Here is a 19,495-nt window from a genome sequence, read left to right as displayed (position 1 = left end):
CTGGCAGCAGACAGAGCGGCTGGCAACGGGCCCCGCCTCCAGTCCGTCTCCTTCCAGTCCTCGGCGGCCAGTTCGGTGAGCCGGGAGTCGTCACCCCACACGGTCCAGCATCCGGATGGTGCAGCAGCAGCAGTAGCCACCAGCTTGGGCGACGGGACCCGGCATGGCTTCCTGGGGAACCTGTTTGGCAAGCGTGGTCGCCACGTGGCAGTTACCACCACCACCACTACACCCCAAGCGGCAGCTATGGTGACCTCAGAAGTGCCAGCAACGACAGAACCACCAGGATAGGTGGTGGGTTACACACCTGCCCGCCTTAACCCCCAGTGTATATACGCGATAGGCCATTTTATTTTGCAAATTGACTCTCAATCTGCCTCTCCTTTATGTACAGCAGAAGATTCGCATTTTAAGATATATATATATATATATATATATATATATATATATATATATATATATATATATATCTCACACCCTTCCCACTTCTCCCTTGCCCCTTTTGTATGAGAACTTTTCTGCTCTTATATCATACCTTCCCCTCCTCACCCCACCCCAACCTCACAATAAAGGCCCCACTCCTCTTGCTCAGTCTGCACAAGTGTGGTGCAGGTGGCCTGCTTTGGGTGTTGCTAGTGTGGCCCGGTGGCCACAGTCATGGCCTGTCCATCAAAGGAGAGAGCAGACAGCCGAATGGTGCCTATGTCATAGTGGCACTCATGGCCTTGTGCAGAGGAGCTTTCTTCCGCCACCACGTTTATTGTATTGGTGCCATCATGGCACCTGTGCCTGTTGAGGGGAGGATGATGTATGCTGGTGCTGTAACTGTGCATGTCAGCATGTGTACATAAAAGAAGAAAAACAAAGTGTGTACTATGCAGCAGAGTGCAAGTCTCCCTTGTGGTATAATTGAAAGCTGCACATTTTCCCTGAGCACAGAAGCAGTCGAACAAATTGTGTGGACTGTCCACAGTATTAAGACCACATTGCGTGCTTCTAGGAAGTGGCACATTTGTGAATGTTAGTGGCACAAATCTGGCACGCACGAATTTGCTTATTCTGTTATTCTATCAAGAAATCTGCTTAGAGGGCTTCACTGGTGTTCATAAAGCGCCGAGAAATTGAACTGGTGAGCTTGTATACGAGATGGTGGGTGAACATACTTCGTGCAGTTTACCACTTTCTTCTATATATCTCGAACATTCTTATTAACTCGTATGATGCTGGAAACTTGCCTTCTTGGCGTACTCCAAAATACATTTAATGTGCTGCTACATGCAAGAAGTTGTCTAGTGAGTGTTCAGAGTATTTTAAATGTGCAAGTATTGATACTTCACCCTAACGTATGCTACGAAGAGTATGTGAATACCGTGTGACAATATAGTATATGGAGTCTGCAGGATTTGCTTCCAGTCAGTGCATGCAAGCAGCCCATTTTGGGCTAAATGTTTGTAAATGTTTCACATCTTGATATGTGTGCACATAAAGAAGCTCACCAATGCATATTTTGATGTGATGATTACACCTCTGTATGACTCAACTTATGTGCGGCATGAACCACTTTTTACTGAAGTCCAAGAAATTCATTTGAAGTTAAGTTATACTACAGTTAAACCTCGATATTATGAAGTTGGTAAAATTGGCAATACGCTTTGTTATAACAAAATTTCATTCTATTGAACTTGGACCTTATGTGCAAATAAGTACAGTTGCCAATTTATTTTTCTCACACGAAAAGGGGCTGCAGAATTTTCCGAATTATTGGGCAATCGAAAAAACCAAATTTAAATGAGAAAGCAATTCATTTTGATAAATTTGGGAGTCAGCGACGAATTATACGATTTAATGCCATGCACGTCAATGATATCTTCTCGGTGGTACGAATCAAGCGAAGCCAGCCATGCTTTTGCGTGCACTCTGCCCCCATGGCTGATAATGTCACCTGCACAGTGAAGCCACCAGGAAAAGCGCTGGCTGTTGGGAAGGAATGCATCATCTGCCTCTCGCTCTAACGGGTCACTGAAACTTGAGATTACGCAACCGCCAATAATAAGTGCACGGTAAGACAGCTTACATGACCCTTTACACAAACGGCAGATTACCTCTAAAGCAGGGTGTGCGGCTGCGTATGTGCTCAGCCATGCTTAGAGCCATGTGCAGCCTCAGCCGGGAGCCGTGCTTTTGAAAGAAAGATCTTGCGCTGACCGCAAAATTTTGCTGAAAGATAGCATTTTGGAGTCTGTCATTTGCTATAACAGTTGGCACATTTAATTGCCTGGTTTTAAGAAAAAAAGTGCAAATTTGCCTGAACTTACGGGAATGTGAGCTGCTGCCGTGACAGTGCAAGCTTAAACTTGTCACTGCCTGCCGGCAACTGTGGGTAGTAGTGTTTCAGGGAGGGCTGCCACGTGTTCCCCGCTCCTGGAACACGCTGCTTTTTGCACCTACCAGCAGGCAACGACACAAGTTTAAGCTTGCGCTGTCGTTTTCTGAGGTTATGAAAGACAAGAGGTTATGAAAAGTTAAATACCTTGTTGTATAGAGAATTTCTTTATATTGAAGTTCCTTTTATCGAGGTTTAACTGTATTATTTCAGAAATATTTTGCCACAAAAAGTTCTCCCATGGGTTCAGCAGAAGCGGAGTTAGTGAATATCAAACATACGTTCGCGGTGCTTCAGCTCCTCCTTCAATCATTCGCACTGCGAAGGCTACGGTGGAGCGGAGTGTGCACAAAACGCTTCGCCTACTGAGCGTTACCATGGTGCGCAGTTCAAATTTGATTCTGGATGTTCACGTAGACGCTACTTGTATTTCCGATTATGGCGCCTACGATGCGCCAAACGCGGTTGTCCTCAGCGAACCGCAGTGCGATCGGTCAGTGGACCTGTCGCGGCGTATATATGTAGCAGATCACAGCTAAATGTAACTGCAGCGTCTGCTTTGTGCATGACAGCGCTAGGGTGCGTGTGTGTGCTCGTATGCTCCTGTCTGGCTGTACTTCGTGGTGCAGTCCGGCTTTGTACTGCACCATCTTGACCGACGGATAGTAGCCTCATCCAACTTGCTCATTTCGAAGCAGTCTGCCAAGGTGTCTAACCAAGAGTGACCAGGAATGAGTGTGTGCTGGCAAGCGTGTGTGTGGTCTGACCTTGTAAGTTTCGCGTGGTTCAAGGCTACTTGAGTGTTCAAAACTAGTTAAAATTAGTGGGACCCGATGGCTACGTCACCAATATGCAGGGTGGCCAAAGTTTAATTCTTACACGGGCAGCTGCAGCCGAGCATGAGCAGACAATAGTCTGCTTCTTCTGGAAGTACATAATTATCGGAATTAGAAAGCAGGTTTTCGTTTACTTCAGCCTGTTTATTGAACTACGTCCATAAATATACACAGTAACAGCAGGAAGAAGTGAACTGATCCAAACACTCTTTAATTGATGTCAAATATTGGCCAATAGCAGCCGTGTATGGGAATCTGCTATATTGCGAAATAAAGCATCCAGAAAAGAGTGAGGAGCAGGTTTTTGTTGAACAGAGAGCGTTTGAGAGAAAGGTTACTTCGCCCTTCGCTTGCAAGATCCGCATGCCATGCACAACTAAAATTTGGCCAAGGTGTTCACTGCAGCGTATGCTACCTGCGCAGCTTTTTTTTTTTTTTTTTTTCGCCAAGCCTGCGGAGTGGTGAAATGTGGCAAACTTAATGTATCAAATGATCGAACAGCACAAGATGTGTTCCTACGCCTTGTTCACTTGGCTGTGCAAGTCTGGCAAGTCTGGCTGGGAGCTGTGTCATGGCCCTGTGGCAGATAAAGCAGAAGAAAGTTTATCCGAATCTCACGGAGGCTTCAAAATTTACAGATCAACAAGGTACATACTAGTAAAAATAGTAGGACAGCCCCATTTTGTATTGGAATGATGGATGTCGTTCGTTTGGGAAACTGAAAATTCTGCGCGTAAAGGGTGAGCATTGGGGGAATTCAGGTATCCTTAATTTCAATTGTAGATGAAGCTTTGTACCAGCAGTGCATAAACACCAATGCCAGATTTTCTTCAAATATGGAGTTTCCAAGCTGGAGGTTGCCACCAGAAGAGCCAGTGTGACTCCCTGCCCTAGTGGAGAATTCGGAATGTTTCGTCGCCGCCATGCGCTCACGAATTTGTACCACGCATGCTCAGTTTGCCATTGTTCCATGATGGCTAAACCTGCTGCATGAGTGTGGGCTGGCCGTGGAAATCAGTACTGTTACATTGCGAATTGCCACAACATCCAAGAAAACACCCCTAATCTGGTTCCTGAGCACCTTTCAAATTGCAGCTATTTTGCAAATATTGTGATCTTTCTGTTAAAGGTAACAGGATTTTTGTTTTATAATTCTGTTTTTAGTTGAGGGCTTTGTTATTTGATGCACTGGTATTGCAGTGATAGGGTGGTAACATTTTACAACTATGAAGATGTGTACCCAAATAGTGAATAATTCAAGGTATCTTCTACTGCCAGATTAGCTTACCATGTAGTTAAGTTTTTCGGTCACTGAATGTGCAGATAAACTGTCCGAAGTGAAATACCCACGTGGATTTGTATTCTGATAACACTACCCAAGTGTACAGCGAAGAAACATTGAGGAGCTATACTTAAAAGTAATCCACAACTTATATGCCACCTTACGTCAAGTAGTCCGGCAGAGGCCTTATAGTATGTCAATAACAGACTGAAATCTAAAACCAGGAGCACTACCTGACCTCTTGCTCGAAGCTATCTACAAGTGGCAACTAACCATTGTCTTGAGTTGTATGGCAGATAAAATGGAGGAGACCATGTAGTTCTGTGCTAATGAACTTACATTGTAAAACAGGGCCTGTACTTGACATTTCACCCACAGGTCTTTATGCTACAAGCAGTAATTAATGTACAAATCGTTTCAAAGCAAAGCTTTTTTTTTGTCTACTTCTGCCTCGGTGACTAAGAATAAGTAGCAGTGTACATGGCATTCACTCTGAAGTACACTGACGGGAGGCCAGGACTGCAGGGCCATCTGCCTGTCAACCGCTGAGCAGCAATAGCTTTCTCATTTTCTCTCTCACCGAGGTTTACTGTAGGTCAGTCGGTGGGGTTCTTTCCAAGTAGGCTGTCACTGGATAAAGAAGTAAAACGTAAGTGCCATGTGATGGGATTTGAACTGAGGCCCCAGGGCACTATCCTCCCGAGTTCCGGCTATGGAGCATTTGTACAATATATTGGACATCAAATACTCCGCCACTACCCAGGTCACAGCATGTTTTAGCCTGTGAAACCAAATCGTAAAATATTTTAGACACCTACTGGCGCCACCTATGACGTTTTGTTGAAGGTGCATTAGTAGTTTGGCCACCAGGGCTGTTTGCAATGGCGGCATTCAGCAGCACGGCTTTCTACGGTGACCGCCGAAAAAGTAAGTTCTATTTCTCATACTTCATCGCTCATTCTTTTTCTGTGATGAAATTTTGATTAATGAACAGATTTTGCACTTTTTAAACCATTTTTAATATTAAAGTTGCCCTTGGCTTACTGCATACCCACTACCCTGAAAATGACCGGGTAGAGTTCCAGTGTCCAATATATTGGACATCATGCTGTGCTAAAACAGCCGATAATTGTGAAACACTAAAATTCACTTTTCATCTCTGTAATGTAAACATCAATTTCTGAAAAGCTCACGAAAATCTGTGAACTTTAATACACCTTGGAACTCTGGAGGCTATAGGATGTATGCACCAAAACTCTGCCATGACGCGGCACTGCATTGTCTAGACCGAAACTGGCGCCAGTCATATTTTTTTCAGTGTGCATGATACCTGACATATAGACCCTTTTCATGGTGATCCCTCGGGTGCCGCCATGTTTGATCACGTGGTGACTTGTCATGTGCCTGCCTCAGCTGCCTCCGTGTTTACAATCGATGTGGATGACACCCCGATGCAGCTTGGCAAACCTGTTTCGGCAGATATCATAGACAGTGGTTGGGTGAATGACACGAAGCTTTGGCCACAGCTTCAGAGGACATGTAAGCACTTTTGGTGCTCAGTACTCTAAGTGCACTGCGATTCTTGTCATTGCCACTATTTGTCGTAGCAGCTAGCGATTTGAATGCTCGGAGCCAATTTTTTGTTAGTAAAGCGATAAATACGTTAATTGCATGCTTTAGATTTTGTTTTCTCTTTGAACACCAGTACAAAATAGTGCATACAGAATGTTTACACTGTCAGCTTCGCACTAGGACAAGGTTGGCAGTATTCATTGCTTAAAATGCCGCCATATTAAGGACAAACGAATCACCAATAATATGTGGCTAAACAGTGTTCATTCGTCAGCCTAGTATGTTTTTCAATGTACATTGGCCTCGAATTTTGTACAAACTTTTCTCGATCTGTTGAAAATTAGAATCGCAGAGGTAAAGCCCATTTGTGATGGAAAAAATTAGCATAATTTGTAGATATTTTTCCAAGTAACGCAAAACACCTACTGTACCGAATGGTAAGTGCTACTCTACAGGATTATTTAATGAAATTTCAAACAAATGTCATAACAGCTGATGCCACACAGCATGAATAAAAATGTGGTATTGGTATTATCAGCCCTATTCTCTATTGGTCCATATTCCCTGCAGCTTCCAGACTTTGTACCAATCTTTCTTGCAGAACTTTTAGAGGTAGTACCGGCCCTTTGTAAATTAAGCCGATCCATAGATTATGTAGTCATTGTTTCAGTTTATTGATGCAATTGAAATGTTTTACAGAAAAAGTAACTCTAGGAGGTCCCGTAGTCAAAGACTGGGACCTCCTACAATAAATACAATAAATACATAGAAAAAGTACACTTAATACGGTTAACTACAGCAGTAGCAATCCTATGGAACTGAAAGTATTAACGAAGTCAAGTCGTAATAATAACAATAAAGTATAAACACAAAAGGCAGATCCTAGGAGTATTATTCCACATACAGAAACGTAAAAAAAAGATAAAGAACACAATCACTTTCCCAACAAGTGGTGACGAAGCTTCCTCTTAAATAAATGAATGAGACGAGATGATTTAATGGAGGGCGGTATTGAATTGCATGTTGATTTTGTCAAAAAGTTCGCAGTAAATTTGCCGTAGTTAGTCCTTAGTTTCGGTAGGAGGTAGTTATTATGGTGTAAAAATTTAGTGCCAGTGAAATGCGGGGTTTGTGGGGTTTGGTCTTTTGTTATCAACGAAATTGGTAATTCTCCTCGACAAAATTTGTATGTCGGGACATTAAGGGAACATTTATTTAAATCCACCACTGAAAAAAATATATGTGTAGAGTAATGGCAGAGCACTAGATGAAAAATGGCTGTAAGTGATTAGTATTCTCAAAGCTTGGTTTTGTGTGTGCTGCAGGGGCGCCAAGCGAGTTGCGTAGGTGTTGGCCCAAGTAGATATGCAGTAAGAGATGTGACTGTGAAGAAATGCGTAGTAGAGTGAAATTAATATATGTACAGGAAAATAGGGGCGGACTTTGATTAGTATTCTGATACCATATGCCGCTTTACGGGTTAATAAAGATATGCGAATTGTAAATTTCAAATGATTGTCCAGTTCAACTCCGAGAAATGTTGCATGGTCAACAGTCGGACCAATTTAGTGCATGGCTTCTCCTGTACACTTTTTTGCGGGGATTAAAAAATTACAAATTTCGATTTAGTAGCATTAATATCGAGCATATTATCTCCGCACCAATTAATGATATTAGCCACGTCAGCATTAAGGTAAGATATTAGCGATTCCAAGCAATAGTTAGAAGAATAAATTGTTGTGTCATCAGCATATAAAATACAACTAGAATGTGTAATGTATTCTGGAAGGTCATTGATGTACGTGAGAAATAAAATTGGTCCTAGTATTGAGCCTTGTGGAACCCCTATGTTAGTTTGGTACGGGAATGAGTATCAGAAATAGAGACATGTTTTCGATCATGTAAATAACTTCGAATTAGGGAAAGTGCTGGACCACATATGCCAACAGCATTTAGTTTAGCAAAAGGTATGTCATGATTTAATGAATCGAAAGCTTTAGAAAAATCAATAAACAAGGTACCAGCCAATTTACCTTTGTCAATGGCTGTTTTAAGATGATCAGTTAAAGTAATGAGTGCTAATTCAGTTGAGCAACCAGATCGAAAGCCAAATTGATTAGATGACAAAATACTGAACTTTGTGAAATAGCTAGTTAAACGTACTACGAATAATTTTTCAATTACCTTGCTGAAAAATGATAAAATAGATATAGGGTGGTAGTTTAATAGTGAGTTTTTGTTGCCATTTTTGAAAACAGGAATAACATTGGCGATTTTTAAGCAGCTAGGAAAGACGCCAGTTTTGAAAGTTAGATTTATGTGTGAGAGTGTCACTGATAAGATGAGCTATAAGCTTTACATGAGATGAGTTATCTAAACCAGCTCCCGTGTTTTTTAAGCTTAGAATGGTCATGCGCACTTCTTCTGGGGAAACTGAACAGAGAAAAGAACTGTGTGGCAGACGATAAGCCTTGTCAATGTGAACTGAGAGACTTGGCTAGTCGGGGCAAAATGAATCGACAAAGGCATTAGCAATGGCTGATGGATTATTAAGGGTTTGTTCACCAACTTGAATAGCAGTTATGGCGGGCTTTGGCGATGTTCTATTTAAAGACGCATTAATAATCTACCACTGTTTTTTAGAATCGTTGCCAGCACAGTCAATTTCCTTTTCCTAATACTCTTTTTTAGCGTTTTTAAGAAGCCTGCTCAAGATATTCGAGTAGCACTTGTAACAAGTCAGCGGGGTCAAATTAAATGGCTTCTCCTTTCGTTTTTTTAGAAAGATTATCTTTTCTGTGCACGCATTTTAGAAAATTGTCAGTCATCCATGGACAACGAGGAAAAGCGAACCTTTTCTTACTCGTGGTTATTGTAGTTGATTAGGAAGTAGCGTTAGAAATTATATTGCAAAACAATTCGAAGGCGATTTCTGGATTATTTTGCGACGTAACCGGGTTCCAATCAACATTGGCGATTTTCCTAACAAATGAAGTTTTGTCGAGATTTTTTCTTTTAACATGCATATCCTGAATATTCATATTGGAATTTATACGCACAAATATTGGATAATGATCAGTTAGTGAAACTTCAATGACACCAGATCCAGGAGTAATCATGAGGTTCGACAATGCGTGGTCAATTAGTGTATCCGGACCATTAATATTCCGCCAAGTAGGTACAGTTACAAGTGATTCGAGGCCATGTCCATTCAAAGTATCTGTATAAGCAGTGTATGATGAACTGTGAACATCTAAAAGGTTAATATTGATGTCACCCATAATAATGATGTTTTTACGTTCTAGCGATAGCGTGTGCAAAACATGGTTTAGTATTAAACAAAAATCATTAATGAATGACGAAGGTGATCGATAAATAGAACCAACCACTAAACTTTTGGCGTCAATATTGAGAAATGATGCATTCAGCTCAATCCACACTGATTCGCAATTTACTTGATTAATTGTTAAGTCCTGAAGCCTGGAATATTCTAACTCTGATGAAATGAAGACAGCTGCACCGCCATGACTGCTGTCACCCCGGTGACAGTATTCTGGTGTATAAGATGAAAAATAGTACAAGTTGTTATCGGCTTCGCTGAGCCAGGTTTCATTTACACATATGATCGAGAAGTGGTGTTGACACGATGATAGCAAATTATAAATGTCATCAAAATGTTTCCGTAATCTGCGTGCATTAAAATGTACGAGGGATCGGCAAGGAGGTTTAAGATAAGAATCTAGTTCGGACGGTATGAAGTATGAAGCCATAAGGTGTCTGTTGAGGACGGATTGACATTATGCATGTGATTCAGGTTAAGAGATAACAGAGAGGTTCGCTTCACAGTTAATGCAATGAACTCGGCTGTCTTCGGACTTGCATGCAGTGATACGGCAATTCTTAGTCCAGAGGAAGCGCCATCCTTTTGCTTTCTTGAGCGCTAAGGCCTGAGCAAACAGCCTCTTGTTGTCAGGTGTAAGGTGTTTGTTAATGAAGATGGGTTCTTTGTTCTTGTGTACTTCACTCACAGCACCTAATGGATCTCATGTTTTGCAAGTGTTTAAATCATTAGTACCTCAACTAATATTAATTTAGTCTGGATACCTGGGCATACAGGCCTAGTTCTAAATGAAACGGCAGATTCATTGGCGAAGGCGTCGATAGTTGGCCCTACCATTCAAATTCTCCCTGCATCAGCATTGATCGTAACTGCAAGATTTCGGAGGCAAATGATGCTGCGAGAATTCTTCGTACCATGTATAACAATTCCCTCTAATTTTAAACATTTGCGGTAACCGTGGAAAAATTTGAGAGAAAAAGAAAAATTGAAGTATCATTTCAATGAAGTATTGAAATCGAGAAAAATTGAAGTAACTGTTAATAGGCTTCGCTGGCGCATTCCTTTAAAATTATTTATACGGGACTGGTCTGGTACCCTGACTGATTTGTCGTGTGTAGGGAAGATGAGACCATAGAAAATGTTTTTAATTTCTTGTCGACGAGTTATTAGCCTAAGGGGTGACGCGGCTTTCGCATCACGAAAAATTGCCAAAAAAATCGATTTCTTTGAAAATCACTGTTTCAGTTTCTATAACCATTTTTCTATCTGATACCCAAATATCATCACTGTATACCACTTAGAGTGCTATAAAAAATTAGTTTTATCAGCCAAGGTGGCGAGAAATCTCGCGGATATCAAGAAAGAACAGTGTTTTTCAAGCCACAATATCCGGAACGGCGCGATCGAGCGCCGCCATCTTGGTCTCGTTGGAGAGCGCGTTTCTCCGTCTTCAAATTTGCCGCTTCAGCGATCTCCTCCATACAGAAACAAGCGCACAAAAAGCAAATTGAAGGTCGTGCCGGAGTCTGCGATTGGCCGCGCCTGCCACGTGACTCCAGCGCGGTTCGCCATTGGTCTGGTGCTCGCGTCGTCTGCTCGTCTTTTTGCACCTCGCGAGTCTGGACATCACTCGCCGTAATCTCGACGTCAAAACGGGCGCTACGCGGACATCGCAGTAGCGTGGCCGATGCCTGCGCTTGTGGACGTTTCAGACTCGCTGCCAAGCATTCCGAGCATCGGCGACGCGGACTACGCCACCAAGATTCACGCGCGGAACCCTTGGACATGCGGCTAAGCCTTCCCACGAAACACGCAAGCAGCTATTTGATGTCTAAAAGATGTCTTGAACGGCTAATTCAAAAGCCTAGTAGCTGTCTTGATCAAGACATTTTGTAGCCATGGACGTCTAGAAGTACTTCAGTAAGCCCTGCTAACGTTACGCTAAAAGTTGGCTAATGGACAGCTTGACAAGAACAACTGAAGACATTTATTAGACATTCCCTCAAATTTTTCCGGCAGCTGTTACAGTAACGCGACGTTTTCCCACAGTTACAATTTATTTTAAACGAGGCATGGACATCAGAAAAAAAAAAGTTTATATTGTCGGATAGAGTGATGCACAGGTAGTTTTTCCAGACGTGAACCATGGGAATAGTGTAGTAAGACCTCATTGGTCAATTAGTGCTTTTTAATTAGACCAATCAATTGAATGCCGCCTGTCAGAATTATTTTGCAAATGAAACAAGATCTGTATTGTATGATGATATCATTCCAATGTTCACCCATTGACCTAAACAAAAACATCTCTGCATGAAACACGTCATTATTGACAAAACTTCGCCCTGCTGGGTTCCACCAAATTGAAATAGCCTCTAGCAAAGAAAAATTGTCAGTGATGCTGCAGTTCAGGCAAAAATTACATCCTGGTTTCAGCTACAGGGGGCACAATAGCATTACACCAGTATACGAAACAGAACACTGTGCTGCAATGAGTTAAGAAATAAAGGATAGTACACATCTGGAAAAACACTCTGCAAACCACTCTAACTAGCAATATAAATATATTTTTTCTGATGTCCATGCTTCATTTAAAAGTAAATTGTAACTTACTTTGTGGGTGCCTCTTGTAAGTAACGCCACATGCTTGCACAGCATCACGCAGAAATAATGGCCAGTTCTCGGCATATCATCCATTAGTGAATTCCTTGTACGTTGCATGTTACCAGAACTGAAAGATAAATCATAATATGCTGTTATCTTTTTTCATAAACTGTACGATGAGCTTTTCATGCATAAAAGATGAGTGCAAGCGAAAATGCAGCAAGACATCAACTTCACACCATGTCACATACTCATACTTTATTACCTAATAAATTAGAAAAGACGCAGAAAGTGTAATCAACAAGAGTGACAAAAAGCAGCAAAGGTGATTATGGATAAATCTTGAAGATGATTGCCGCCGCTGCCAGAGTAGGCCAGCCTTCGTAGGAGAGCACTTGCTGCCCACAAAAGCTTGCTGTCACAGGCCACGCGTGATGGTTCTTGTAGACATAGGCAAGCAATACCTGCACAGAAGAGGAAAAAGAAGGCGAGGGAGGAAATGGGAATATTGAAATCGGAATTTCAATTAGTAATATGTGCTAAGTAAGAAGTTTGCTCACATTAAAAATAAATTTAAGCACTCCTTTCTCTTAAATTATGGGTATCTTAAGGTAAAAAGGTTAAGGTTAAAATGACTAGTATATTTCCTATCATAAGAAGCCAACAAACACTGACACTAAGGACAACATAGGGGAAATTACTTGTGCTTAATAAATGAAATAAAGAAACGATAAATTAATGGAAATTAAAGTGGATGAAAGAACACCTTGCAGCAGGTGGTAACCGAACCCACAACCTTCGCATTTCGCATGCTATGCTCTACCAATTGAGCTACAGCTGCGTCGTTTTCCCATCCACTTTCTTGGGTATTTATGTGTTCTAGTAGAACCCTGGGAGTGTTAGCCAGCGCCACAACTCGGAGACCTTGTTCCTGCCATATAGTCATTAAGTTGCATAGCAGAGTCAGCCTTTAAATTATTATATGGTGTTTTGTGGCTAAAAAGCCACTTATCAACCTGTGAAACAAGTCTGAGAAGCTTCCTGCAAAATATAATCAGTTTAAAACAGTAATTCACTCTGCAGGTAAATGATGTACTAACTTAATTAAAAAGTTAAATAGCATTTTATATTGTTAAACTAAAAGCAAGTTTGACATTTTGCACTGCCTAGCTGTTGCCTTCTTTTCAAACTTAAACATGACACAGTACAGAGTAAGCAGGTAGCATGCAAAGGAGGACTGGTGATAAAATAGTGTTCCAAAGCAACACTCCTAGCTGGATCAATCACTTTTGTTGATATATTTTCATGTGACCCCAATTGGTTTAGGGCAATACCTCACACAAATGATGCAACACCTTGGATGATGCGTCACACAAAATTGAAAGTATCTCATGATGTGATCAAACGATAACATTACCCACTGTCTTGGAAGTGTTAACATGCTGTTTGCGCAAGAAAGTGCAAAGTGATTCATATAGGTAGCAAATTCATCAGTGCATCTATAGCCTCAGGTAATTCTGAGAATCTATGTTGACTCGCAGTTGAGAAGCCACTGCACACAAAAAGGTGTATTCAAGTAATGGTCCATGCTGAATAATTTCCCACCTAGTGAAAAGGCAAATGTGGCAGGCTAATGGGCTAGGGCAAATAGATTGCTAAATTCTGACAACACCTCCAATGATATTATTGAAATAGGTGATAAAAAACAGCACAGGTAAAATTGCAGTTATGACAAAATTTTAAAAGCACCTCTGCAAACTGCTGGAACCCTGAGCATCATGCCTGTTCTACACGCACATATGTTGCAGCGCAATCTACATCTCAGACGCAGGCGCCTCCACACATCACTTTGTGATCTCCTGACAATAAGGTTAAAAAACAGTCTGGCACAAGCTACCTGATGCGATTCATTTTGCAAGCGCCAGCCAAGTGCTGATGGTGGTAGAGCGAAATTGAAGTTTGTCCTTGTATGGAAGCCTCGGCCCATGTTTTATCAATTCTAGCGGCAAAGCACACCTTTTACAGCACACATAAATCTTAAATTACACTGCTTGCTGATGCTGTACAGTAAATTCCTGTAAAGAAACTAAATCACACAGAAAACATTTAGAATACCAAACTATTCAAATACTGGCTTGAATACATTTGTGCACTAGGGAAGCAAGGTGTAATGTACACTGTTGTAGCAAATTTTTACTCATGTATGGTACACTTGTATGACACAGCAGAGTTAATTTTTGAGTTCTTACATAGCAATGACTACCTACAGGTACATTTTGTAAGGCTTAGGGAAACTAATTATTAGTAGAACTGTGTATGTACAGTGGCACTGAGAAATTGGTTATAATAGTGGCAGCTTATAATGGACCAGCGCAAAAAAAAATGCCCGTTTGTGAGACACCAACTAACTATTTTACCACGAAGCACTCCCTGGCCTTAACCCATATAAAAAGCACTGGGAGGACCAGAGAGGGTACAGTACATTGGCTTACACTGATCATGATGTCCGTCATCCAGCTAGCGCCAAGGTACAAGAAGGATGTCCAGCTGTCTATAGAGTGAAAGGAACAAAATAAGATAGCATCAAGTCAGTTGAAAGGCAGATTTGCAATTACAACTAAGGTGACCCAGTCACAGTCATTCAATAATAAGTGCCAAGCTGTCGTGTTTTCACTCCCAGATGAAGCACCTACTAGGTTAAAGGTTTTGCTGCTTATTTAGAACAAAACACAAGTGAAATTTGTACATCAGCAGACGATTTAATTTGGAATTGTATAGATGAAGTAAACATAGCAGTTATATTTTTTGTTTTGCTATAAAGTGGGAACGCTACAAACTGCATAGTCACTGACACACACGCGCGCACACGCAAGAACAAAAGGACAAAAAATAGGGCGAGTTCAGCCTGGTTCAGCATTACAGCCAGCGCGTCGTCTTCGAATGCACTCCTTTCGGTTGGTTCGTGCTACGTCAACCACAAAGACTAACAAGCAGGGCAAAGTTCTGACTGGTGTTGCGGAAGTCGTGGAGCGCGGTAGTGCTGAACGGCTGAACACAAGCAGAACCCTCGTATAAGGGCTCATTCACACCGGCGACTGACAGTGGTCGCGCGACCAAGTTGGTCGCAAAGCGACCAGTCGCAAATGGTCGCAAACGGTCGCCTTTCTTGAAAAGCGACCATTTTGGGCCAGTCGCTCTCTGCGCGATTTTTCAGTCGCGCGACCGTGGTCGCAAAACTGATAAACCAATCAGCGGCGCACCGGAAGTGATCTTTCGTGTGTCTACATCCGGCCTCCTCCGGCGTCGCGTTCAAATTCCGCGTAGATTCCGAGAGTTCTCGCTGAGAACGATAATCTCCGGGATTGCGACTTGCGGGTCGCGCTCAGCCGGGCTTGCCGGTGTGAGCATCAGTCGCCTTTCGGTCGCTTTTTGATTGCGAGTCGCAAATGGTCGCGCGACCTCCTCAAGTCGCCGGTGTGAATGTGCCCTAAAAGTAATGACGAAAACTCGCAGGGCAGAAGAGCCCATATATCAAGAACTGTCGCGGGTAACACCTAAAAATATTCACATTGTTGACGAAAAACGAAGTGCAATGTATTTCACTTACCGGAAAAAGTGTTATCCGAACGTGCGCCGTACAAAGACGCACCGAGACACGAAGGCGGCGAACGCAGATCCCGCCATTGTGGTAGTAAGCCGTCGGCGAAAAAACACAATACAGCCGATGTCACGAAGCACTGATGCAAAACACACGGCAAACAGCATCAGCACAGCTAAATGACTCCAATTAATATCCAGTATAAATGTACAGAACGGCTTAGAATGACGCACAACTAGCATAACGAACCCACGACCAGCCCACGACCGAGACATTGCGGGCGGCAGTGGCCGTTTTTTCAAACTTCCTGCCTCCCAGTGTTTCCAGCACAGAATGAGATGTCCGACAAATTTGGATTGTGTCGCCGAAGTGATCGCAGCGCGGTGGCTCTGTGACACCGCTGTGCAACGCCGGCGTTTCGCTCCTGCTGCTGTCAGTATACCTGCTGCGCGAGCATAGAATGGCTTCCAGGCGTCGTGCGCGCCCCGTATGGAAAACAATAACACGCCCTTGATTGTTGAAGTTTTGGTGTGAAATTATTTAATATCAAAGCCAATAACTTATGTTGCTTCCAACGAGTTCCATTTGTCTGTGGCGTCTTTTATTCGCTAACGCCGACGGCCAACGGTAACCGCACTTTTAACACGCCGTTTGGCATTTTATGCACTTTTAGACAAAAAGATCTAGAAAAGTTCTTGAGTTAGACATTCTGAATGCGTTTACCAAAACAGACTCTAATGACACCAGTAGTGGGTTTTGCCGCAGATAGAATATATACTAGCATATTCCAAGTGCTGAGGTTATGTTTAGAAGAAATTCTATTTTCAGTCTTATCATAGACCAAGACGTCTATAGCCGTTTGTAGCCGTTTCAAGAAGTTTTTAAGAGGTTCTGTGTTTCGTGGGTTTCAGCACTCGGTGTTTCGGAATTCGTGACGAAACACATCGCGCACGCAATCCTCGGGCACGCGGCCAAGCATTTGGAGCATAGGGAGTCTCCGACTCGGCGATCATGCACATCGCGCGCGGACTTCTCGGACCCTCACCTAAGCATTTTGTGCATCGGCGCCTCCGACTGCGCGATAAGCGCATCGAGTGTCGACTCCTCGAGCCCGCGACTAGGCATTTCGCGCGTCGGCAGCTCGGACTGCGCGGCTAGGTACTTCGCGCGTCGGCTCCTTGTATCTGCGGCTAGGCATTTCGCGCGTCGTCATCTCAGACCCGCAACCAAGCATATTGCGCGTTCCCCTTGCCCAGCACAGGGTAGCCAGCCGGTACTGACACTGGCTAATCTCCCTGTCTTTCCTCCCCTTTGTCTCCTCCTCCTTGCGCGTTCACTCTATTGTCACGATAGCTCGTAGCAATATCTGTCATATCACCCCTTCAAAAAGAGAACCTCATCATGAGCTCTGTTCACTAGGCCCCTTGGGCTGGCACAGACACCTGGCTGCAGAAGTGATCGAGGCATCATACAAAAGTACAATTCTGGAAAGCAGCTAGCAGCTGCATATCTATCACTGGCTCTCTGATCCTAAGTTCTACAGCCATTGTCAAGTAAAGATGACTTGGGAGGCTGCTGACACACGGAGCCTTCATTCAGTAACATGGTCAATTCTACAAAAAAAAAAAAAAAAGCCTCACCGATTGTACTGGAGATTGCTATCAATCGGGCAGCCTGCGGGTACAGGCTGCTTGAATGTACACTGGAGCTATATTCATGCCCACATCGAGTTGTGCACGTCGCTTGGTTTGAAACCTAGGCACCATGCTCTTTGTAGAGCAAAAGCAGCAAAGAATGCCCTATAAAAAAAGGGGGGGGGGGGGGAGCGCACCAGCCCTGAGGCCACATGTACAAGAAGCCCCACGTCACAAAACACCCCAAAGACTACAAATTTGGTGCCTTTTAGAGAACTGAAGAGAAGGTGAAACTTTTTCTCAAAACTGTTTTTCTGCCTGTCTTCTCAGTTTCTGGAGCTGATTTCTTTGTTACCGTATAACATATTTTACGCCGTTTTTTTTTTTTTTTTTTTTTTTGTCTTGTCACGTTCCTTGGGCTGCAGTGCAGGTCGTGACATCGTCGCTTTCTTATCTTGACCCTTTGTAAGTTTACAATAAGGCTATTCGTCTACCCTGAAAGTATGCTTGATGTGAAGGTAACATAAAATATGGCACTCCAAAAAATTTGTGTTGCGAAAAATAATGCAAGAATGTCGCAACCTTCAGCACGCATTTAGCTATGCAGTCAATACTTAACAAGCCTTCTATCACGTTTTTTTTTTAAGTTCCCCAGGCTCTCCAGAAAGTAAGAGAAAGAAAAGTTCTGCTCAATAAAATTGAGCAAAATGTTCTCAAGATATCGCTCTGAAACTTTTATGGAAGCATCAGGGAGAAATTCTATACATTTGCGCCAATTTTCATCAATATCCACGAAGAAATAAGGAAGTTTATTTTCAAAGCCACGTCCTCCCTTAAGACGATGAAGATACACTTTGCCTTTTGGATTAAATTTAAATAAAATAGCGACTGGAAGGTTAGCACTGCCATCCAGGATATTCTTTTAGGGTAATTGAAATTTAATCTGAATACAAAATTTTAAGCCCCCTTTCACCCAAATTGAATATGAATTGATTTATTTTTTACGGTTATGGTGGAATTTTCACTGTCGTAAAATCATGCAGGCTCTCCAATCTCTTTCTTTCGATTCTAACTTGCACATTATAAAACTTTGACCTCTTATTTTGCACTCTGACCTACCCGATTCTGTGCCGGTCCCCCAGAGTGAGTACGTACCAGTATATCACAAGGATGTACATTTGCATTTCGGCAGTGAACGCGCGGCTCCCCAGAATGACATTGAGATTAGCGTGACCGCTAGCAACATCGCGCCACTGAAAAATCTTTTAAAATCTCGGAAGTGACGTGATGGGACTGAAATAAGGCTCGCGTTGCATCAGCTAACCACCAGGTGGTCACGTCATATGCTAATTGCCATTCCTGAAGTTGTGCCAAGATTGTTGCACCTAGCATATGCTACTCGTTAAGGTTCAATTTATCCAGAATATTTCTTCCTTTATTTCTTTAGAGGAAGCTCTAGGGCTCCATGTTATATTCCGTCAGTCTTGGCTGATCTTTCATAATGTATGCGCCACAGTTCTCGATACCAGCCCTGCTTCTCCTGTTGCCTGAATTCATCTAGCCACCCTACGTGAATGCATGGAGGAAGGAAATGAACTGAGGAAGCATTCACTCAGCCAGCCTTCGCTAGCCAACACTCTGTGAAGCTACAGTGGAGCCACCCACTGTGCTTTCTCTCATTTAGAAAACCGGCCCAACATGTAACTAGGTTGCACTCGGTGGTCGGCCCAGTGTGCCTGCATGGTTCCCGATAGATTTCAATGGACGCACACTTGTTCGGGTACTTTGTTGCCAACAGCAGTGTGCACATTTTCTCCCAACACTGCAACGTGCGAGCGCGGCAATTGCAAGCTGCCGCACGCCACGTTTCCTGTTTGAAAGAGCGCCGCTAGACAGCGATAGAAGACAAACTTGCCGCGGCTTAATCATGTGTTGGGCCGACATTTCCCTGGTTCAATGTGTCGAGGTGTGGTTTTGCGACAAAGCAGAGGTCAGGAAATGAACAGCGCAAGCATGGCTTGCTGCCACTTATGCATAAGACCCCTTCGCGACAATCCCGTGGGCGCTGCCATGTTTAATCACGTGGTGACCGTGACTGCCGTGACTGTGATTGCAGACGGTGGCTGGGTGGACGACTTGAAACTTTGGCGACAGCTTCAGAGAACACGTAAGCTCTTTCGGAGCTCATTACGACTTGTCCAAACGGCGCAAGCAGCGTATACGGTGCTTGTACTAAAATTAAGCGTCAC

The 19,495-nt window shown here is 43.0% G+C and overlaps 1 protein-coding gene and 1 long non-coding RNA gene across 5 annotated transcripts in view; one reads left to right on the top strand and one right to left on the bottom strand.

Annotated features, from left to right (window-relative positions):
* Positions 1–1,503, top strand: part of siz (Brefeldin-resistant Arf-GEF family protein schizo) — a 38,294-nt gene extending 36,791 nt beyond the window's left edge. For all 4 annotated transcript variants that reach the window (XM_050169936.3, XM_050169935.3, XM_050169934.3 and 1 more), the window contains exon 12: positions 43–1,503. In XM_050169936.3, coding sequence (XP_050025893.1) covers positions 43–291 — 249 coding nt within the window. In that variant the 3' untranslated portion in view covers positions 292–1,503. The remainder of the gene's footprint in view (positions 1–42) is intronic.
* A 10,754-nt stretch (positions 1,504–12,257) lies between these two features.
* LOC129382195 (uncharacterized) lies at positions 12,258–16,077 on the bottom strand. The gene is made up of 3 exons (XR_008610278.1): positions 15,622–16,077; positions 14,507–14,565; positions 12,258–12,478 (listed from the first exon to the last, which is right to left on the bottom strand). It is a non-coding gene; the product is annotated as an uncharacterized lncRNA (long non-coding RNA).
* Positions 16,078–19,495: the final 3,418 nt, after the last annotated feature.

This window comes from Dermacentor andersoni, chromosome 6 (assembly GCF_023375885.2).
Source record: "Dermacentor andersoni chromosome 6, qqDerAnde1_hic_scaffold, whole genome shotgun sequence".
Classification (NCBI taxonomy): domain Eukaryota; kingdom Metazoa; phylum Arthropoda; class Arachnida; order Ixodida; family Ixodidae; genus Dermacentor; species Dermacentor andersoni.
The sequence above is the reverse complement of the archived record's forward strand: the minus strand, read 5'-3'. Positions and strand labels throughout refer to the sequence as shown.